At 39.9% G+C, this 23,633-nt stretch overlaps 1 protein-coding gene across 3 annotated transcripts in view; it reads left to right on the top strand.

Annotated features, from left to right (window-relative positions):
- Positions 1–5,878: 5,878 nt before the first annotated feature.
- Positions 5,879–23,633, top strand: part of FAM169A (family with sequence similarity 169 member A) — a 39,627-nt gene continuing 21,872 nt past the window's right edge. For 2 of the 3 annotated variants that reach the window (XM_051788176.1, XM_051788175.1), the window contains exons 1-4: positions 5,879–6,217; positions 20,308–20,445; positions 21,809–21,908; positions 22,958–23,043. In XM_051788176.1, the coding sequence (XP_051644136.1) occupies positions 20,311–20,445; positions 21,809–21,908; positions 22,958–23,043 (321 nt within the window). In that variant the 5' untranslated portion in view covers positions 5,879–6,217; positions 20,308–20,310. The remainder of the gene's footprint in view (positions 6,218–20,307; positions 20,446–21,808; positions 21,909–22,957; positions 23,044–23,633) is intronic. The other variant, XM_051788174.1, reaches the window with a different exon arrangement.

Genomic DNA, 23,633 nt, shown 5'->3' with positions numbered 1-23,633 from the left:
AAGAAGCTTTTGTCAAGAAATACAAGATGCAGACAAAAGTTTGTGGAATAATATAAAAATGCTCCAGAAATTTCACCTCTTGATAAAACTAATTATGACCACTCAAAAATGTTTTCATACCAGAAGACAGAACATGGAGCCCTTGAGAGAGTAGGGACTAGGCCAAATAAGGTCAGAGTTGGAAAGCAAAACTCGTACAGTACTTGGAGGGAAAAGGGAGATTTCAGACTACCAAACTGTAAATTGAAAAGAAGGTGCTAGCTTCGGAACTGTTATTTCTATTGCATGCATTAGATATGCAATAAACTTCCGATGAGAGAGAAAAATCCTTTTGTAGATGGAATAAGCCGACCATGGAATGGAGATGTTTCTAGCCCTACTATAGGAATATAAGAAGAGAGAGACAAACACTTTTGTGTGTGATTCTATTGGGTTTGCGTGGCAAGGATTTGGTAGCAGGGGTCTGTTTCTATGAGAAACTGCCAGAAGTTCCCCTCATGTCTAACAGCACCGGTTCTAGCTGGCTCCAAGATGTACGTACCAATGGACAAAGCTGAGCTAACCATCAGTGGTGGTAGTGCCTCTGTGATAATGTATTTAAGGAAGGGTGAGAGAGAGAGAGAAGTGAGAAAATGTCAGAAACTCTGCAGACATTGAGGATAGTGAAGAAAGAGAGGGAGGAGGTGCTTTGCTCCAGGTGAGAGAGCAAAGATTCCCCTGCAGCCCATGGTGAAGACCATGGTGAAGCAGGCTGCGTCTCTGCAGTCTATGGAGGTCCAAGATGCAGCACACATAGACTTGCAGCCTGCAGAGGACCCTATGACAGAACATGCTGGAGCAGTTTGTGAAGAACTGCAGCCCATGGGAAGGACTCATCGGAGAAGTTTGTGGAGGACTGTCTCTTGTGTGTGGGACTCCAAGCTGGAGCAGGGGAAGAGTGTGAGGAGGAAGAAGCAGCAGAGACAATGTATGATGGACTGACTGCAATGACTCCCATGCCGTGTCCCCCTGTGCCACCCTGGGGGAAAAGGTAGAGAAATTAGGAGCGAACTTGAGCCTGGAAAGAAAGGGAGGGTAGGGGAAAGCTGTTTTTAAGATTTGTTCTTATTTCTAATTATCCTACTCTGATTTGTTTGGCAATAAACTACATTAAATTCCTAAGTTGAGCCTGTTTTGCCTGTGACAGTGATTGGTGAGTGATCTCTCCCTGTCCTTATCTCAACCAATGAGTGTTTCATCATATTCTCTCTACCCTGTACATATGATGAGGAGGAGTGATAGAGCTCCTTGCTGAGCATATGGCAGCAGCCAAGATCAACCCACCACAGTACATCATACGGACTTTTGCTAATAAGTCACATGGATGGAAATATCTCATCAATAGAGATCATAAGATGTCATCACTTCTAATGGAGTGAACATGCCTATGCAAAGGATGTCAATTCTGCATTTGTCCATGTTGTGGGGAGTGATGGGCAAGGTTAGATAAGAGAAAGTTGGAGGATAGATGGAGCCCACATACTTGCTTGATGTGCTGTAAAAGAACCTGTCAGTAAAAGGAATTTCAAGATGCATGTTTCTTTCTTTAAACAGTTCTTTCTTTACACATAATTTAAAAACATCCCAAAGATTGCCCTTTTCTATGGATGAAAAGAAAGAAATACAGTGAGACTGTCAGTGACTGATTTTGTGTGCTTTGTATGCTTGGTTTGTCATGCTTTGGTCTGTTATGTAAACCTTGCAAAAAGCAGGCACTCCTGAATCATTAGCAATAAAGAACTAACTCCCTGACTGCCAAATCTTGCTGGCCCTACCTGTGCTTTTCAACAGGTGTGTAGCCATCAGAGCTACTCAGCAGCATCTGCCACCAGTTCTTTACTTGTCAGACCCATGTCTGACCCAGTATTTTGCCTGTTAAATTCTTGATTTTCTCTAGTGCAAGTCCCACAATCGTTAGCTGTAACATCTAATAATAAGTATATTTCTATGAATTTTCTTTGCTGTGAGGGCAGTGAGACACTGGAACAGGTTGCCTAGAGAAGTTATGGATGCCCTATATTCAAAAGTGTTCAAGTCAAGTTGGACAGAGCTCTGAGCAATCTGGTCTAGTGGAAGATGTCCCTGCTTAATGCAGGGGGCTGGACGAGGTGATCTTTAAAGCTCCCTTCCAACCCAAACCATTCTATTATTCCATGTTTCTAAGCACATACGTCACTCAAATATGTTTCGAGTACAAGTCACAGGAGCTGTGCTGAAAGCATGTTTGGATGTGTATCTTGTAGCTACACAGGACACTTGTATTTAGTATGCTACATAGTGTGCTCGTCATTTAGCAGATAATATTAGTGACTATGACACAATGAGAACTTGTTACATTTCCTTTTCGTCATTTTTACTAGAAAAAGCTTTAATCTTGAAGTCCACCTAGGCAGTCTGCAGGCATCTCCCTCACTAGAGATTTAAGAAAAATTGGTCTAGAAAAACATCTGATAGCAAGATGTGGCAGACAATTTAGTAGGGTCTCTTCCAATCTGATATTTCTTAGGAAGTATCAACTGTGCTAAGGCATCACAGATGAAAGATGTGAAAATACAGGGTAAGATGCCAGACCTTCTACTTTTACATTCTGTCTTTAATGCAAAGGTTTGACAAACGTATTTAGTTGTGGGAGCATCACCTATTTCTGTACACTACCATGAGTGTGATGGGATATGTTCTTTAAGGTAAAAATTACCATGGCAACCCAAAATGCTGAAAGAGAGCCAAAGACTCCTTGAGGCAGATGGGACTGTACATGTGTGTGTATGATCCATTGCACATATATTAGGGGATCATCCTAGCTCTACGTAATCTAATCTGTAAGATCCCCCACTGCACATATTTAATGTTATTGGTGTCAGTAGTCATACTAGTAAAGTTGAATATGCTTCTAAAAATTGGCAATGTAAGGATGATGCAGGAGAGAAGAAGTGGATACACAAACTAGCAGTGCGATTAATATTATTACCAGAAAAAGCACTAGTCTTGACTAAGAATCTTTTGTCAAAATCTCTGTAAACCTCTCAAAAGCAGAAAGTACATATTATTTGCAGGGTTCATATGGAGATTCTTCTGGACATAAGAGATGGTGTGAAAGAAGTAATAACAGTTAAAAAAATAAATTTAAATGCAAATCTATTTTTAAACAATATTGAAGATAACCTGCAAAGGCAGTAACTTATTGGAGGATTTCTGTCTGAATATATTTTTCTGCCTTAAGATCTTATTTGTCTTTTTATTTCCTCTTCTTAGAATATACCACCTAAGGAGTCTTTCTGCTGTGCCTTTTGCAACCGGACGTGCCTGTCTCATATTGGCCTTTTTAGCCACCAGCGCAGTTGTAACAAATGTGGGTAGAGCCCTTCCCAAATCTTCGTTCGCGAAGCCTAGCCATGATTTCCTCTTCTAAAAGATTTTATGATGAGGATTTTAATAGCACATCCATATCCCAAGCACCTAAAAAGGAAATACTTTTATGAAATTACATTGTGCATGTCCAGGTCTCCTTATCTCGTTTAAAATGGCTAGTAAATAACCATGGTCAAAAAGTTTTTCACCAAAGGTGTTTGGTTATTCCATGAAACTGTCAGCAACAATGAAGGTAGAAAACCACTACAAATTTCTACGTTCTTCCCTTTATGTGAAAGCAAAAAATACAGGAAGTGGAGGTACTTACTTTAAGAATTTCCTGACAGGTTTAATTTGCAATCTTGCTCCATTAAGATGTCCTATTTTCTGCTACTATGTATTGCAGAACAATTTCCACTATATAACACTACGTTAAAAAAAAAAAAAAAGTCTTTTTTTGAAATGCAAGTGCAAAATACAATCAGTATTACTCTAATTAGGAGAAAAAATTAAGGGAGTGTAAACCTTGGCCCTTTTTCTCTAGCCAAGAGAACTTTGTCAAAGCTTGTCATAAAAGGAGTTTTAAGGTGATCACTGTTTTAAAAAAGTTCTATTGATGCTGTCTCCCAAACTCCCTCTTGTAATCTGTTTCAGCAAAGTTACATTATTTTGTGTGGTGGGTTGACCTTGGCTGGATGCCAGCTGTCCACCAAAGCCACTCTGTCACTCCCCTCCTCAGCTAGACAGGGGAAAGAGAATATAACAAAAGGCTCATGGATCGAGATAAGGACAGGGAGAGATCACTGAACAATTACTGTCACGGGCAAAATAGACTCAACTTAGGGAAAATTAATTTTATTTCTCATCAATCCAACCACAGTAGGACAATGGGAAATAACCCAAATCTTAGAAACACTTCGACTCTCCACTCCTTCCTTCATCCCAGGCTCAACTTCCCTCACAATTTTCTCTACTTTCTCTGTCTGAGCAGGAGACAGGGAATAGGCATGGTGGTTAGTTCATCACAAGTTGTCTCTGCTGCTGCTTCCCCCTGCTCCAGCATGGGGGCCTTCCAAGGAAAACACTGAACTTCTCCAATGTAAGTCCTTCCCACAGACTGAAGTTCTTCACAAACTGCTCCAGCATGGGTGCCCCAGGGGATCACAAGTTGTGCCAGCAAACCTGCTTCAGTTTGGGCTTCTCTCTCCACAGGTCCTGACAGCAGCCTGCTCCAACACAGGCTTTGCACAGGGTCACAGCCTCTTGTGGGCATATACACCTGCTCTCAATGTGACATCCTAAACAGGCTGTGGGTGGATCTCTACTCCACCATGGACCTCCATGGGCTGCAGTGGAATCTCTGCTCTAGAGCCTGGAGTGCCTCCTCCTCCTCCTTCTTCACTGACCTTGATGTCTGCAGAGTTTTTTCTCTCACATGTTCTCACTCCACTCTTGGGCTGCAGGTGTGTAAGTTGTTTTCCCCCTTCTTAAATATATTATTCCAGAGGTGCCACTACAGTTGCTGATGGCCTTGGCCAGTTGCGGGTCTGTCTTGGAGTCGTTTGGCATCGTCTGTGTCAGACACGGGCAAAGTTTCTGGTAGGTTCTCGGAGAAGTCACCCCTATTGCCTCCCCACTAGCAAAACCTTGACACACAAACCCAATACATTTGGACATGCACATAATAATTTTTAATGCACTGAATACCTGTTCTTCTGGTCCCAGAGGAACCAAAGCTGTCTTTGGTATATAACACTGAGAAGCCCATGGAATGGCTCCTGCCCCCCATATTTGTGCCCAGCCTTCTTTGTTCAACAGATGCCACCATGGCTGTGCACCTACTGTTTCCCCAGTTCAGAGCAAAGGATCATCTCTATAAGACAAGGGTACACTTTATAGCCAGAGTCAAGAGCAAATGCTTTCCTCTCACAGAAACTTTTTTATTTTATTTTGGTGTTCCTCAGCTCCCTGGCATGCAGGTCTTTCTGGAGGTGGACACTCAGGCGCTGTGGCCAGTGGTGGGTGGTGCTAGGGAACAAGGATGAATATTTTCCTTTGGTAAAGGACTTCTGCCAGCACTTGAGTTCAATCAGCACCCCATTTTGGCAAACTTGAGCAGCAGTGAGACCTAGGCTGGCCCCTGGTGTGGGCATCTGTTAGAGATGGGGAGGCAACCCCTGCTGACTGGATCCATGAGGCCACCATTCTTGGCATGTTTCATCCCTGGCCTCATGGTGAGCTGCCCAGCACCAAGAGACTACGTGTGGCCTTGCTCCTTCCTCCTTGCGACTACCACAGACCTCTGAGGCAGCTCTGGGCTACCTCTGTGTGCCAGGACCACAGGACAGGCGCCACCACGGCGGCGAGCGGTGGTGTGGTACCACCTCCCGCACGGAGGCTGGCTACGAAGAAGGTCCCAGGGCTGCCGCTGTGGTGAGCGATGGCACAGGTCCCGCATTATGTACCGTAGTGGCGGGGGCGGAGGTGCAGATGCCACCACCCTGCCTGCCGGGCAGCAGGTACCACACCTCGCGCCGTGTGTGCGGGAGGGCGATGCGGGTCCCGCAGCCGCCATGGCGGGCGGCGCGGAGCGAGCGGCGGCTCCGGGCGTATCAGCGGGAGTGCGTCAGCGGCGAGGGGCGGGGAGGCCGCCGCGGGAGATGATATCAGTCGCCGGGCAGCAGGACCAGGCGAAGCTGGAGGTGCGCAGAGGTTCGCTGTGAACGCTGCCAGGGAACCCGGCCGCCTCCGGTTCTACCTGCGCCTTCGCCTCCATCTCCATCGATCCTTGCGCCCCCGCCCGCCGCCGCCGACTGCCGGGCTGGCTGAGGTAAAGCGCGGCAGGGTGCCGGGGCTAACCTGCCGGGGCGTCCCGCATCCTGGCGCAGCCCAGCCGGGCCCGGCCAAGCGGCTGAGAGGGAGGGGGTGCAGCGGGAGGTGGGTGGGTGGGCCCGTGCAGCCGCTGCCCCGCGGCCCCTCGCCCGCGGCAGGTGCCGGGTGGCCGCAGCAGCCGCGTCCGCATCCCCGCGGCATCCCCGCCGCCGCCCCCGGGGGCACCGCGCTCCTGCCGCGGGGCAGGGCCCGGCCCCCACTACCCCCCGCTGCCATTGCAGCCCGGGCAGGGCCGCGCCGCAGGCCACGGGCGGAGATGGCTGTGCCGCCCGGCCTCCGCGGGGCTTGCACCATGCCGAGCTGGGTGTGAGTTCTGGCCCAGGCCACTCGTCGATGGCCAGGGCCAACCATCTTTTGTGGGGTCTTCTATTATGGCTTTGAAATTTACGTATTATAACGTGTAGGATCTATTATACATCCATATACCTTTAACATAATAATTGTAATGCTACAGTAGCTGTTTCCCACAAAGATGGCTCTGTGTGTGTGTGTGTGTGTGTGTGTGTGCGCGCACAAATACATATGGACACGCACAGCCACACACCCCCCTTCTGTTTTCCTACATGTGATCTGTGGGTCTTTTTGAATTATATTTTGAGGTAGGGTTGATTCATTCTGCTTAAAACATGGATAAAGAATCTTCCCTAAGATACCCATTGATGGTGCATTCCTATCCTGCTTATGGAGTACTAAATGCAACCTGAGAAAGTGGGTTACGCTAAGAGCTAGAGCAAAAGGTTTTACTAGCATTAATGGAAAACAGAATATATTAACTCACCAAATTTTTGTATTTATTAATGTTCTGTTCAGAGAAAACCATGAAAGAATAATCTGTAAGCTCTTCTGAGCTGTGGAGTTTTCCGTTATTAATTACCAGAAATTTGGAAAACTAGCCTGTGGTATAGAGACACTGTCCAGCTGAAACTTGCCTTTTTGTGTATGTCCATGCAGGAGAGAGGAGGGAACTTTTTTCTCTTTCTGCATAAGTGCACATACTAATTTTATGTGTTGGGCTGCACCATTGGTCATAGCTTTATATTATAGCCCACAAGTTTTTATGGGGAATAAGCATTGTGGTAGAGTGATCAGTATAATAAAATCGGTGATGCCTCACTGGATGTTCTTTAAAAAACTGCTGCAGGTCCGAGTGATCATGGTCTTCCTTTTCCATCAAACTCTTCCTGTAGGAACTCAATGTATCTTCTCTCTGTTTCCATAAACACACTGTTTAATTGTCCTCTGCTTAATTTACTGAAGAATATCTTGTTTTTGTCTTAATGGAGGCTAGTGAGAAGATATTTTTACACCGTTTTCATAGGGGGAAAACATTAGGGCAGAGAGTGTTATATATGATCAGGGTTTAAATTCAGGTGTTGTCAATGAGCATCTCAATTTCAACACTGTTTTATGAACTGCTGAGGACTCTCATATAGCAGCAGGTTTTTAAGTTATTTCCCTGTTCCCCTTTCCCCAGTCTGATCTTATGTATCATCATCTTGTGGAATCAGATGTTTTACAGTGTCTTTCTTTACTGTTGTGCAAGATGAGTAATTAAGATGGGATTCTACTGTGCTTTTATAATTTACTGCCTCCAACAATATGTGATCCAGCCACACAGTACCAAATCTTTTTGGAGTGTTTCATAACTAGTCCCTTTGCACAGGAGCATTACTCTGAGAAATGACTTGGAAAATACTCTTAATTTCTTCAGTATGCACATTAAGGTAGATAATATCTCTTTTTGCTTTAATGATCAAAACTATGGGGTTTTATATGTCTATGTGTGTGTTTTTTTCTTTTTTTATTGTCTATTAGTGTTGTAAAGACAATACAACTCAAAATTATATTAAAACTCTTCTTATCCAAACATTCTATCAGCACAGTTTGGTTTAAATAGTTGTGTTTGCATACGTAGTCCACTGCAGAATCTTTGCCAGCGAAAACCAGAGGAATTTCACTTCAGTATTAAGGCTGACACTTACTAATGCTTTTATTTTCATGTTTGAGACAAAATCATTAAAAGAAGAACATGCGATTTGGTGGTGTTTATTTGCTTTACATTTCTTACATTTTAATTTCTTAGAATTAGTATCAATCTCTTATTTTGTACCAATCAATGAACATCATGTAGTGGTGATCATTTAAAGGAGTTACAAATTATGTTTCTGAATTTCAAATTCAAATAGTAATATTAGCGCTGAATATGACTTACACTTATTTTCACATTGCCATTCCTTAAATACTTATTCTGTGCAAGTTACTAGCTTCTCATTTCCTCACAGCAATACCTTACTCGCTATTCTCAGAGTTGTATTTTGGCCATGACATTGTATCAACTATACATTCCAGAAAACTACAGTCATCCCTTGGCTTGTGAAAGTTTGGGGCAGCTGTGGTAGAGGTGTACACTTTTCATTGGAACTGCTTTCATCAGTATATGTCTCTTGGGTAATCATTTTGTAAACTGTTGAAAAACAAAACCCCTTTTTCTTACAGTAGAAATGGGGTTTAAAAACTAAATAATTGTATCAGGATTCAACCTTCCTCTCAGACTTATGCTTCCAGCTGTTGCAGTGTGCATTAAACAAGTCTGAGTGGAAAAGCCTGCTCTAATGGGTCTATTGCATTGCTTTAAATATGCCAAAATGGCATCATGCAGTGACTTGATAGCAATTCTCTGGCATTTTTGGAGTTTTGTCTGCTTTTGCTGAATTTTGTTTTTTTTCTGAACAATTGGATGTGACAGCATATATTTATTAAATCATTTTAAATTTAGTCAGTGTTCTCCACTGAGCCTGATATTGCGAAGAAGCCTTTAAGTAGCTTGCTAAAATATGTAAAGGAATCCTGTCCCAAAAGAGTGATGAGCTTTCAAATTTTCCCTAAAATGTCACAAAAATTAGTGAGAGTTGTCAGGACTAACATATCTGTTTCTTTGTTTTCAAAGTTACCTGGAAATTTTACTGTTGTTTTAAATGATATATCTGTATGTACTAAATGATTAATTGAATTGAAAGTCTAGGAAAATCTGTTTGTCTGAATTGTGTACTGAACTGTGTGTTGTACAGCCTATTCAAAGCAGCATTTTTGATTTGTTTTCAAATCCGAGTTGTTCCTCTCTTGGTCCTATACTTTGTTTTGTAGTAAATTAATATCTTATGTTATAATGCTGTAGGATAGGGTACCTCCATATTCACAGGGTCAGCATCTCTTGCTTTTGCTTATCGTTAAAAATTGTTTATGGACCGGTATGAATTGAATTCACTGTTACCCTTTCTTCTAGGCTTCATTGAAACATGTGGTTAAATAGGGGTGGTTAAAGGGTGGTTAAATAGGTTCTTTAATTCTCTGGATCACTGAAGAGGAAGAATAATCAGTAAAGGTGTGGTCTCTGTCAAATCAGTAGCCCCTGAGGCAGTATAAGAAGAATACACCCTGTTCAGAAGTTGTGACATAGCAGTGTTTGTGAGCCTGCTCCTACACCTGCCTTTCCCAAGCACCAAGTATTGATGAAGTTCGAAAGGTATGAAATGCTGCATTCAGCCTAAATGACTTCATACTTCTGATACACTAGGTGTTAAATTTTGAAGTGTGTTTAAAGGAGTTTTTTGAAGGAGCAGGAGGTAATACACTGATTCCTGGCAACTAAGTATTAAGCTGAACATTGATTTAGGATTAGTATAATCAGTTAGTAGTGCTAACATTGTTCTTTTTTTTTTTTTTTAAGCAAAGTGCAATATGGTGGTATGTTCAGAGGTCTGATTAGCTTACTTATCTTGTTCCAACCCCACCCCTAATAATCAAGTAATGTCTGCATTTCCAGTGAAGAGAGGTTATTGAAACTTTTCAAGCATTTTGTTTGTTTGTTTGTTTTCTCAAAAAATCAAGTACACCTGTAACAGGATAGCCTAGGCACTAGGAGGTGTAGCTTAGAAGTTTGAAATTTACATACATGTTGCAGTGAGAAGCAGGGGAAATGCAGTGTATTGACAGAACTGTGTAAGTTCTTGGAATGTCGGGATGTTTGTTGACTGAGATAAGGATAGGATGACACCAGAGAGGAGGTTGTGTGTGAATTCCTTTCTGCTATTAGAGATATTTTTGCTAAAATTCTCAGACACAGAACTTCAATCCTGTAGTAACATGTCTATTGATACCTAGAGAATGCATGTTAGTGGATTTTTTTTATCATACAGCTGTGGTAAGTTGAACAAAACCAGCAGTGGCTATACCCAGACAACTGTGGTAAACAAAACTTAGCTATCCGCAGTTACGAGATTGCTGAGAAAAAAGGTAAACACAGAGCTGCTCAGGAATGAGCTCTGTCTGCTAGGGATTTTGGAAAATCTTGATTTGGATGACAGCAAGTATGAACAGTGGGAAGAAGAGATTCATTTTGGGGAAGAGGGACATAAGCCAGTTGATGTCTGAACAAATTCTTGATTCAGATTCTGAGCAATGAAATACTCCTTTTGATGTTTTATTCTCCCTTTCTTTTGGGAACAGGACTTGTACACAAACAAGAAATACCAGACCTTGCTACCTTTATTTTTTACCAGCTGGAGCAGCTTACAAGATGCCTGACTCTTGCCTAGCTTCTCAGTCATATTGATACTAGGTTTGAAGTTGTGTTATGTGCTTGTTTTTCAGAGGATTGAGTTTAGTTCTAGTTTTATAGTTTTAGTTTATATATGCCTTTTTTCCATCCTTATGAAGATGGGATGAGCACTGCTGAGTACAACTGTAAGCTAGACAAGAGTGGTCTGTTTGTGTGGCCTTTGTAAAGGTGAGGAAGTACTGATGCTGTTTGCTATAGACATATAGAACTGTTTACACCTGTACTGTATTAGTGAGAATGATGTGTCACCTAGGATGGCAACTTGAAATACCTCGTCATAAAATGACTGAGCTCAGACAGAGTCTCGGTAATGACTCCTTATCCTGTTTGCGGCCCAAGCATGTTGCCTAAGAGCCTGATTACTTCCTTTGAACATTGTTTGTGATTTGTGGTATATTCTTGTGATATGACTTTCACCTTACACTTCCTTTGAGGAAGGCGAGGCAAAATTCCTTCTAGTTATCAGTGTCCCTAGCTCTTTTGAAGTTCTTTGATCCCACACTATTTTGGTAAGTCCATAAACTACATTGTCTGAGAAGTTTATATTCTGTTGTAATTCATCATTTATTATGTCAAGCAGCTGAAAGGATTTGCTACTGTAGAACACTGAGCACAAATAGCAGGTAAAATTCAGAAGCTCGTATTAAACACTGTCTTTTTAGCCATCTGTCATCTTCTGAAAATAATTGTAGTATCTTCAAGATACTGGAATTGGATCAAGAATTTGGAGATAGCTGCCTGTTCCCTGTATGGAAAAAATTGCAATTCTTAATCTACGGTGAGGTTTAAATTCTCACTGCTCTAAATGTGTTATACTTACTGTACTGCTGCTTTCAGGATTCTGATCCTCAAGCTGTTGTAAATGAGGTATAGGGTCATATGGTCAGACTGAAACATCTCAATTCTGTGTGCTTGCTGGTTTGCAAGAAAGTTTTATGGTTGGCTGACAGGGATCTTTTGCTGCAGCCTTGTTTATTTTTGTTCTCTGCTTCCCTTACTCCTACTTCTAGAAAGATCTCATTAATTTCTATCCCCCTTTCTGCATTTTCATTTGAGTCATCCACAAAATCAAGTTAGTTGCTGCTTTCTTAGTTAGTTGCTGCTTTCTTAGTTGTAGGTCTCCTGCTGCAAATGACACTAAAAAGCGGGCAAACCCAGCAAAAACACTTACAGATAATTTAAAAAAGATGCGATACTACTTAACTACTGAATTTCCTACAGCTCCTCTGATGAAAGCCATGACACCCAGAGACTTCATGTGGCATAGCTGCAGCTCAGACAACTGTTTCAGTAATTCCTTGCATATGGAGAGTATGATTGCAAAGCTTAATCACCTGCTTCTCGTTGCTAGTAGCCATGGTCACCATTTCTTGAATTTGCGTGTTGAATATTCTCGAAGTGGCCATGGGGAGAGTTACTGTTCTTTGGCTGATGAGAAGTAACTCATTAGACTGCTAACATGTATCTGTGCTTGGCTAATCTAATCGATGCAGCTTTGACGTCCAGTTGTAGGGATAGGGGATAGGACAGCACAACCAAGCGTTTTAAAAATAGATGCAAATACGTACATAGGGTTACTGCAATTGCAGTCTCACTGTGGTGTTATGTTAGTTATGTTAGGTTTGGTAATCGCCCAGCTGTCTACCCAGATTCAGTGGATTTTTTTTTAATTATGGTGAAAGGAGAAGCTTTTCTTTTTGTTCTTATCTCTGAAATCCCTAGGTGTATTTATAAGATGGCCCTTGCAAACCAGAGGGATGATGTTAGAGGAAAGTGTGAAGGATTGAGAAGGGAACAAGTTGCCAAGAAACACAGGTGCCAAGTAGGAGTAGGAGATGATCTTCTCATAGCAAGCAGCAAACAAAGCTGCAAAATATTCCCTTGTTAGATGTCTGGAGAAGCAAGAAGCAAACCTATGGAAGCTGTGGAAGATGAGCAGGGTAAGAGCAATATGTCTGTGTGTGTCCCAGGCGGCCCATCAGCCACCTGAGGAGGGTGGCTGTGTGTGGGCTATAAGTGCGGAGCTATAGAAGGTCATTAAGATCTTCAGGAGCAGATGGTGTGGGGTTTAAACTGCAGGAGCAAAATGCAGGGAACTGAAGATGGAGCTATAGAACTGCACACCAACCACTCTAAATTGCTGAGGTGTGGAAGGGGGAAAGAGTAGTGACCAGAGAGGAAAAGTGGGTCATTAGGCGTATCAGTGTGGGGTTTGGTATTATTTTCTTAACCCCTAGACAAGTTTGCCATGTGTAGTGAAGGGAAGATAGAGGAAAATCAGAGATTAGAAAGAAGAGTGAGTGCTGAGTACTGAAAGATCAGATATATGTCAGAGAGAGGCAGATCCAGAAAGTAATTATCCCACTTAGCTGTATCTTTCTGTCTTTTACATGTTAATTATTTTCAAACACAACTGGAATGATTTTCATTTTGTGTGTGCATATATTCACCTTGAATCTGAGAAGCTGAAAGGTTTCTTTAAGAAAACTATTTTTTCAGATTTATTAGTTGGGGTTATTTCGAGCAGTCTGAGAATTTTGATTTAGTATATTTCTGGCATGCTTTCATTGTAGGAAACACTTGTGCGTGTTAGTTTCCAAAACTTCCTACTGAAGGACGTGCTCTTCAAGAAACCAGATGATAATCTCATTAAAACATGAGGCAGTAGAAAAATGTGTCTACAGGTTAGTAGTTGGTATACGTAAGAACTTAGTCTTTGATTAAATGGGCTATTTAAATATCTAATTTTAATTACTTAAGCAAAATGCCAGTGGTGTTACACAGGTACCTAACTGGACGTATGCATAAGAACCTTACCTACCTGAGGTGGGTCTGAGAGTGAAGTTGCATATCTTTTAATACTACCCTGCCACCTCAGTCTTGGTAACTGATAAGTTTTCTGTCCTGTTTTCATTAAAGGAATATAATTTTGTAATTGTTAACAGAGTTAATTTTTTCTGCAAATCTATCTACAACTTGATTAAACCCCCTCTTTTGCACTCTATTATCAACTCTTGTTTTATATTAGCACATTTTTGTTGCAGTTTAGTCTTTTAGAACTACCAAATGTTATTTTTTTATTACATGTTAGAACATCCTGGATCGATTTAATTATAGAGTGAACTTTTAGATACTCTTTTAAGACTATTATATTTTAATGAAATTCGTATACTTTTTTCAATTTTTTTTTAATTGAAAGAAATCATGTGCAAATACTTTTTTTTATAATGTGGAGGACTCTTTCTTTTTCCGTCTTTGTTCATGTTTCATCGGACAAGAGGGTGTTCAAACCCGTTATTTAGAACTTTTGACCATAATTCTTGCTGGGAAGTTGGATCCTATATGTTGATTTCATAATTCTGTTCTATACATGTAAATTAAAGTTACAGTGTGGTGACTAATTAAGGAATGGAAAGGATTGGCTATTTTTGTTTGTTTATTTGCATTCAAATCAACAGCTCTGATTTATGTGTCTGATAGAAAACCAGAGTTGCGTAAGCTGCTTCAAGCAGATTATGGGTAATGTGGTTGACATATTAATCCAGAGATCTTGGTTGATGTTGACAGCAATTTCTAGACCGCTGCCCTGTGTTTCCTTAAGAACTTTCTATTTGTGATTTTGTAGGTTATAAACCCTGTTGTTTGGGGTTTGTGTTACTTTAAACAAAACCAATACAAACAAATAAACAAACATACTTATTTTTCCTTTTAGGAAAAAAATAAAACCTAAACCAGAGCAAATTTATCTGAGTTGGCAAGAACTTGTGTTTCAGGCTGATGTGCCTATGCTTGGAAAATGTGAACAAAAGTCACACTGCAGGGAAATAGCATTTTTATGTCTTAAGAGCGAGGGTGCAGATAATGATTTGAAGACCAACTTGGACTATACAAACCCAAGCTTTTTGAATTATACCCAAGAAAATCTACCTCTAATTAAGTAGTTTTTTGGGTTTGAGTTGTCTGTTCAGTGTGGAATCAAATAGTGTCTTATTGTTGCTTCTTCAAGCTGGTATGGTTTTCAAGAAATTCAAATGTACACTCTGTTGTTTAAAATTTAAACAGCTTCTCTTTCCTAAAATGTCTTCCTCTTCCTGCGGTAAATGTACATTATATTACAAACTAAAATTAATAGTTTTAAGAGGTGGGGATATTTGTAAAACATAAAAACTTTGTCACAACAATAGTCAAAATTGTTGATTGTGGGACAGGTTTTCTCCATCTATTTCAACTTACAAGAATCATGATAAATTAAGCGCATTCTCTCGGTATAAATATTTAAATTATTAATTAGCATAGGTTTAAAATTTACTTATTTTATATTAGAAAATGATAAACTACCTTTTCACTTATTTAAATACTTTTTATAGAAACAGGAAAAAGCTACATTTAAAACCAACTCCTCTCAATTTAAATTATTGGATGTTGAAGCAAGAAGAAATAAAATGAAAATGCTTTGTATATGTAACAGCTGGTAGTAAAAGCAGAGAAACGTTTATGTAATTTGTCTGTAAATAGAATTAGTTCTTGGAGAGCTTTAACAGTTTTAGAAGTAGCAGATGTGTTTGTTTTTTTTTTTTTGTGGTTGAAGTCGGAAGATTGAAAATACTACTTTTTAAAAAATTTAAATTTTCTTCCATCTCCTGCATAGTTTCAGAGCTTTCACCAAACCAGCAATTGGATGTTGCAAGGTGGGAAACAATCACAGCAAGATGGAAAGGATGCTCCTGGCGCTCGGATCAAGATGATTGCTGGTTTTGTGCCTCATCAGTCTGGGCCTGGAGTGTGGCTTGAGACTTCTCAGTCCTGGTTTGGCTTTCTCTGGAACTGGTGTATATATGGAGATCTATGTTTAATTTGTTATTTGTCTTTTCCCACAATGCTACCACAGGTGTAGCTTTCAGCTAGTCTGGGAGATATGCTAGGATCATGGATTATATTTTTAAGATAGAACTTGTTTTAAGGTGTTGATGATTCATAAGAAATGCATGGTTGTCCTGGTTTAGTACCCTGTTCTGCACCCTGTTGTCTCTTCTCTAAAGCAGAAATCATAATTAAAAAGAGAAAAACAACCCATACCAGCAAATTAAATTATAATTATTTATTGTTAAACACAAATTTAAATCTGATGATTGTTTGCCTGCATAATTATTTATCTCAAATATTATTTTATATTGAAAAGACTTTGGAGGATTGTTTGTAATTTATTTTTTTTTTAAGAAAATGAGATATGCAGTTAAGTTGTGCTGTGTAAATAACTGTCTATTCCAATACTTGTCAAATTTCGATAAAATTTTTGTTCAAGTATCTCATGATCTCAGTAAAGTATTTCTCATATTACTCTCTGAGGTAATGATTATTTGTGTTTGTAGATGAGGTATTCAAGCAGATCAGGTAACATGTCTGTGCTCACATTAAGTCTGTGCTACAGCTGGAAATTCATCCTGATTCCTATAAAATCCTTGGCTGTCAGCCTAACCACTTAAACTTCACTTCCCCTGAGATAAAGCCACCCCAAACCAGTTTTAAGCTGTATTTAAACCCTCTGACATGCTGTAAGAAATAATATAGCTTTTGACTTCTTACCTTTCTGCTGTTTTGTGATACTCAGTATTGAGGGACTGCAAGGGGATAGCTAGATCTCTAGGTTCCTGCTGAAATCCACATATGAGCTGGAAGCTGCATGTACTGTGCATCTCTCCTTCATGCACTTCAAAGATGAAATAGGGGTTGTAGATGTAACTTATAATGAAACCCATTTGCAATATTACCCACTTATTCTACGTTTGATTTTTTTTTTTAACCTTAAAACTTGTAGTAATAAAGGTTTTGTGAATAAAGAACTGCCTGTGTTGCACAGGAATGACTTCACTCATCCTGTTAAATATGTTTCCTGAATTGATCTGTTAACCTCTGGTGCTGCAGTTGTTCCTAAAGAAGGACATGCCATTTCTTGTTTAGTAGCTTGCATCATGTTGACAATGGAGAAAGGCATATGATTATGCATTAAAGCAAATATGGCTCATATGAGTTTATTGCACAAAATTTTTAATACTATTGTGTGAAATGATATGGTTTTAAAGAGTGTAAGATTTATTTTCTTTTACGTGAAAAATGAAAAGTGTTGTCTCATTTAAAAAATAATATTTTCTTCTCTCCCCTCTAAACACACACTTCGAAGGTGCTTTTTTGTACAAATGGTCATGATGGGTTTGATTGTTTAAGACTGCATTGTATGTGCTTGGTCTACCAGCAAACTGGAGTGGTACCCCGTGAGCAGAGCATGGTCGCACATGTGACAAGGACTTGACCTGACAGTTGTAGTTGTGCAATGCGTGGAGGCTTAGAGCAACAAAGAGGGGCATGAGGGACTGCATAGCAGAGACCTGCAATGTTCTTGCTTCCTCTGCAGCAAAAAAATATGTTAATGCTTTTGTCAAGGAAACCTGAAAAGCTGTTTTCTCCTTTGTCTCTATCCTGTTTTACTTGAGACTGTCAGGATGTGGAGCCATTTGCATTTTTACTTTGTTTGAAACACTGACAAACCAACTTCAGTTTTGTGAGGGACATATCCATTGTGAGGGACCTTCATTACTGTTGGAAGACATTTCATCTGTGTTTAGTCTGTTATTTTGCATTTCAGAATTAAGATGTTTGCATTTTGGACTGTTGAACTACTGCCCTGTGCTTTGCTGTAGATTGGCACAGAATGTTCTTCTTTCATCACTAGTTTAAAGCTTTTAATATAACTGTACAACTTTGTGAACAGTTATTGATTTCTTCAGGAATGTAGTGAACTATTTCTAATCTCATCAACACTGAGAGGAAGTACATCATGCAAGTATATGAGAGCTTGTAATTGCATGTCTGATCTGCTGCATGGTACAAATGATATGAGAGGCGCCGAGTAGGTTTTATTTGGTTCAGTCTTGAAGACTGCTCTGTACTGTTTTCTTCTGCATAGTATGTTCTCTGCAAATGCTGTGAAAGAATTTGAAAGTGACTACCATAACTGAGTTGGGAGTGAATAAAATCGAAGTGTGCGATGTGGAATAAGGTAACCAAACAGCTAAACAGAAAGAAGGTCTGTGAATGGTTTTGAGGGTAATTTAATTAATCTATTAATTAGCAAAAAAAAGGGGGGGTTGTCTTTTTTGCTTATAAGCAGACGTATGGTTGCTGCTTTTATTTTCATAGTGGTGTAGTGGTTGGAACTCAGATAATCTACTGAATTTCTTATTACATGCTTTAGTCCTGCATCATTTTGTTCTTAAAAAATGTCAAGAATTAGTACCTAGAGGGTTAGAGTTTGCAGCTTGTTTGTCTGTTTGTCATGTAGTAATGAAATTTCAGCTCAATTTGTTGTTATTATCAGTTATCCAAGCACTTAGGTATTTCTTTAATAATGGAGAGGGGTTTCCCCTTTCCATGAGCATACAGAAAATTAAGTTTTGTGGTTTTGACGGATCTCTATTCCTTTACAGCAGAATACCTGGACTCTTGCAGCTAACCAGGTGCTAAAGCCTCATCCTCTTACAGAAATAGTGTCATGTGTGAGATTACATGGCTTTTTCTTGCAATGTACTTATGTCAGTGTAGTCTGTGTGTATTGCTTACAGTATTGCTGGTGTGCTTCAGGACTGTAATGTGGGCAGGTAAGTCATATCTGCTAGAGGTGAGGAGACCAGTGGTGGATGAATTTCATCCTTGACAGCAGCTCCTCTGGCTGCTGTGCGTTTCTGCTGCATTCAAAAGCTCGCACACATCACCTTTGGCTCTTGAAGTCAGTTTGCTTGCAAACAGGAGGAGCAAATGGAGTTGGTGTCAGGTGTCTCTTACCTGCTTCTGCCCTGTTAGCAAGAGCAGCACCTGAAATGCGGGAAGAAAGAGGTGGAGAATTAAGAGATGCAGCTAAGTATCTCATACGGGCAGTGAGCAATAGTAGGAAGAATGTGAGACACTGCAAGAGAATGCAAGAGAAAATGCAAATAACAGCTGAGGGGAAGGAATGACCTGAATTTGAAAGGAAATGGCTGTGAGGAATGTGTGTGTATATCTGAACAATAGCATTCATGGAAAACATTCATGTTTTTATCAGCAACAGCATTAAAGATGGCAGTTGTAGATGCCCATGAAGTCAGGTCCAAGTTTGTTGTTCAATTTTAACAGGAAAAAGAATCACTTTTGTAGAAGGAGTGGCCTCTTCTATTCAAGCAACTGAATAGTAGTATATTATTGCTGTTTAAAAGCTTTTAAAATGCAGACTTTTAATTGCCGCTGGGTGAGTCACAGTAAGTTCTTTTGCATTTGATTTACCTGTGTCAGTAAAATACTGAATGGTGGATTAAATAGAGAGGACTGAAGAGAAAGTGGAAAAGAAAATCACTGCACACTAGGATTTAAAGTAAAACTAAAGAAAAAAAAGACTCCATAGTGGGGATTAGGAATTGTACAACTTATATGAAAACCTTTGTGTTAGAGAGTTTTGAGGGTTTTATGGGACAAGATCAAGACCCTTGTGTTCCTTCAGAACAGGTTCTCGTGAACTTCTGTTAGTTCATGCTTCTGAGAGTTTGTGACATAGCTTGAAAGCAGCTGAGGGGTCTATTTCTGTTTATAGTTTTATAGGCCTGGGAGAGCCTTACCTGAAGAGTACACTGGGGATTCCAGGAGCTCTTGTTTGTCTTAATTTGACATTCCTTTGACAAGGAAAATTTGAATCTAAGAGCTTTCAATGAGTTATTGCCACTATGGTTTGGCTTCAGTACTTTAGGTTTTGCCTTGTCACCTCCTTAAAGTGTGTCTCTTTAGTCTGTTGCAGGCTCTTGTTTTTAATGAGCTTGTATCATTTTCTGTTCGCAGTCAAAATGCTTTGGAAACAACCATCTGTTAGACATACTAATTGGCTAGTTTTTGAGAGAAGTCCTCAGCAATGCTTTGGTTTCTTCAGAGATGGATTTAAATGCAAAGGCTCAAAAATAGATTAATCCCTTCTGTTGTTGTCTTCTGGGTGGTTTACTTTATATTTTACTACCCAGTTGTGTCTTAACCTGTGATATCAAAAACATCATCTGGGAGAGAGATAACTGAGTTTACCACCTAAAGGCTGCATGTCCCTGTGCTGCAAACAGGGTGCTTGTATATGTTGGAAAACTGCAACAACTGGGTCTAGGGGGACCTATAGGCCAATCTCATCCTTTTCCGCTTGTGAACATAGATTTGGTTAAGGTATTGTTTTAGAGACTGACTGTTTGTAGTCACCATCCTAATTAAGTGCCTGGAGCATTTCTCCCTTCTGTCATGGGTACAGAGGACTGTAGTGAACAGCACAGTATGGGTGTTCAACGGTCTTATTTACGTGGACGTTGTGTGTCTCAAACTACCTATGTTAATAATGTTGTTTATTTCTCCAGAGGATGTCATTCCCTGTGGATATATTGAACAATTGCAGTCATGAGGACTTGGAGAGCTCAGCAGAGGACTTCCTCTTTGATCTTCGGTGGGGGAAGCTAAGCTGTCCTACATTCTTCTCTCTGCCAGACCACCGCAAAGTAAGAATCAGCAAATACTATAGTCCCAATGTTCTTAATAATAAAAAAAAATTAAAAATCACGTAAAAAAAGAAATCTGGGTATCACTGACTGTCTGCTGCTTCTAGGCAGTGGATCTGTATGCATTAAGTATTTTAAAAGAAACCCCAAAACCATAACCTTAAATCTTCAACTGATTATTCAAACCCTTTCCTAAAAAGGACTACCTCATGCAGTCTCAAAAATCTATCATCATCACTAAGGAGTTCATGATTTATTGAAACTGACTGACTCTTTTCGTATCTCAGTCCTTCAGTGTACTTCATGCTTGGTTTCGATTCTGATTAATAAGTTTCACTGACTTCAGAAGTGATTCTTTTCTGTCTGAAATATTCCCTGCTTTTATTTAACTCTAGTAAAGGCTAGCTGTGACGCTTCTGTGTTTCTTGCATGATAGGTTAGTGTTGGTTCTGTCCAGGTGAACATTTCTATTAGAATTAATACCAATAAAACCAATAGTGTATAGCCTTCATGAAATGTGAAGCTGAGAGGATTCTCTGTGGGACCTAAAGGTCAATGCTGCAGATGCCTTGGCAGAAGCAGAGTCTTGACTACTTTCCTGCATTTCTGCAGGTACTGTATGCTGAAATAGTTGCTTGAATTAATGTCCTCATTTGTGGCAATAGCCTGTAATAATCTTCTTAAATTGGTTAAGCAAGTTTATTTACCACACTGTTAATGTCTATTTTTTATGCATTAATTAAATGTTGGAAACATGTGAATTTAAATATCAAAATGCATTTCCAGAAAGGTACTCAGTTCCTTAAAGAAGGATTATTTTATCCTTTTCATATTGTTTGTGAGGGGAAAATCAAGCAGCCAAGTTCATAATTTCTAAAATGTGTGCAATTTAGGGGAACAAAACCTTTTTGAATCCAGCCTTCCCACCGTAGCGCTTTAGAACTTGTTAGCAAACAACAATTTTGCTGTGCCAGTTTATTACTCTGCTTGACCGCTTCGTTCTTCTGTTGGCTTTGACAGCTTGCGCAGTTGCAACAGTTGAATAACGTAATGCTGGCTCCTTGCACACCTTACTTCAGTTATGCACACAAATGCAAACTGTTGACAGAACAGAGAAGTAACAGCACAAATTACTGTAGCTAAATCTGCCACAGTGTGAGAGTCAAGCTCTCTGTAATGTAGTCTGTCTTTAGGAAGAAATATCTGAAGTAAGGGCTGGGATCTGGTGCTTGTCCTTTACAGTTGTCTGTTAATGAGTCGATTTTCAACATTCATCTTGTTTACCTTACTAAACATTCTCTGTGTATTTTACTAAGGTTGTTTTAGCAAGAGTCTATTGAATTATTGTACATTCTTGTTTCAGGTTCCTATTAGCTTGTCAACTGTGGGCTATGTTCCTCTTTATGGTGAAGAGCAGACACACAAAGTTCTTGCGCTGTTTGCACCATGGGACTCGCTCACAGGTTTCGTTTTAAGTTTTTTATCTCTGTGTTGCTGTTTCTTCTTTTTTTGTGATAAATACATGTAACCAGGCCCTTGCTCATTCCATGCTACTGTAACTCATAATTTTGGCACTCGTGCATTTGTTGTTCGCTGTCTTCTTGTTCACATACTATTATTTTTTGTTGTGAATTCATGTATATGAATAATAGAACTTTGCACACTAATCAGAGCAGAACTGGAGTCATTGAATTCAGAAGATATGTAGCAAAACAACATGGCGCTTGTCTGGATCGTAGTACAATGTGTATCTCCTAATCTCTTTATGTACACTTCACCTCTCCAAAAGGAATTTATTGAACATTCTTAGAATCCATTAATTTGCTCATTAATTCAGATGCTCTTTTTTGATAGTGACTGATCAGCATCAGCTGTAAATTGTTTGAGGTCCCAACACAGATCTGGCTAAGATGACATCTCACTGTTTTTTGTGTTCCTTCCCTCCTTCCCTCTCTCCCTCCCTCCCTCCCTCCTCCTTTCCTTCTCTTTCTGTTTAATGCCATATATAGGATTGCCACAAATGCCTATGGATCACACTCTTCCTGACAGTTACTCATGTGGCCACCAGCCTTTTTACATTTGTCTGACTCCCTAAAACTTGCACAGTTTCAGTATCAATATCCACTAGCAACCTAAAATATATGTATGAATGAGACTCCCCTTAGCAGGCTCAATTTTTAGTGGGAGGAGGTGCTAGAGCACAGTGTTGAAGGACAGTGCTTATGTCTGGAAAAATAGTTCCTTTATATTATACTGCATGACGTATGCATTTTGGTTTATTATTCTCAGTTATCAATAAAGATTTGGACTAAGGAGCATTTCACATGGGTGGGGTGTATAGCACCACATTTGTTGTGCTAGAGTAGTAAGAGCTACATTAATGTAGTGCCATCTAGAAGATGCTTAACTTGGTTACCACAGTGTTATTCCTGATTATGTAACAGCTTTAGTGATTATGTTTCTTTTGGAACGTAAGAATCACTAACTTTTTATTTCCCTTGTTTCTTTCAAGCTGTAGCCCTGTATCTTGCTGACCAGTGGTGGTCAATTGATGACGTTGTGAAAACATCTGTCCCTGCTAGACAGGGGCTTCATCAGGTAAAGCACTCCAACGTTCACTTAGCAATTAATCTTCTACTTCAAGATATGGCAAATAGCTAGTGTGCGAGATACTACATGTTTTCATTTCATTTAGAAATTAGGTGGCTGTTGCAAGTCAAAGGAAATAGAGGAATAGGTACTACAATCGGGAAAGGAACCTGATAGTGAAAATAGTGTCTAGAGCAAGAGTGACTCTTGTACCGCAGCTTCATATGTAGATTATTTAGATATTAACAGCGTTACAAGTTGTTTTTTTTTACTCTTTAGAACATTGTTATCTGGTTGTTTTGAAGCATCTTAGTAGAGTGGTGCATTTTACCACAGTAGTACCTATTGATCTTATCAGGAGACTAGTAAACCAAAAATATCTTCAGGAACCTGTTTTACCGAAGCAAGTTGAAGCTGGTGGCTTGCATGAGGCTATGGTGAGGCATGCTGGCTATATGTGAGGTCTGGAAAAGTAAGTTGCCTGGTGTCAGCTTTATTGCTCATCATTGACCTTTTTTACCATTATTGACACCAGTGTAGCATGGAGTTATGTTTTTTTCCAAAATTGGAATCTATACTTTTCCAGGATTGTAATTTAT

The sequence above is a fragment of the Manacus candei genome, unplaced genomic scaffold (genome assembly GCF_025592945.1).
Source record: "Manacus candei isolate 608988 ecotype Guabito, Panama unplaced genomic scaffold, ASM2559294v1 h1tg000024l, whole genome shotgun sequence".
Taxonomy (NCBI): domain Eukaryota; kingdom Metazoa; phylum Chordata; class Aves; order Passeriformes; family Pipridae; genus Manacus; species Manacus candei.
This window is presented reverse-complemented; position numbering and strand designations above follow the sequence as displayed.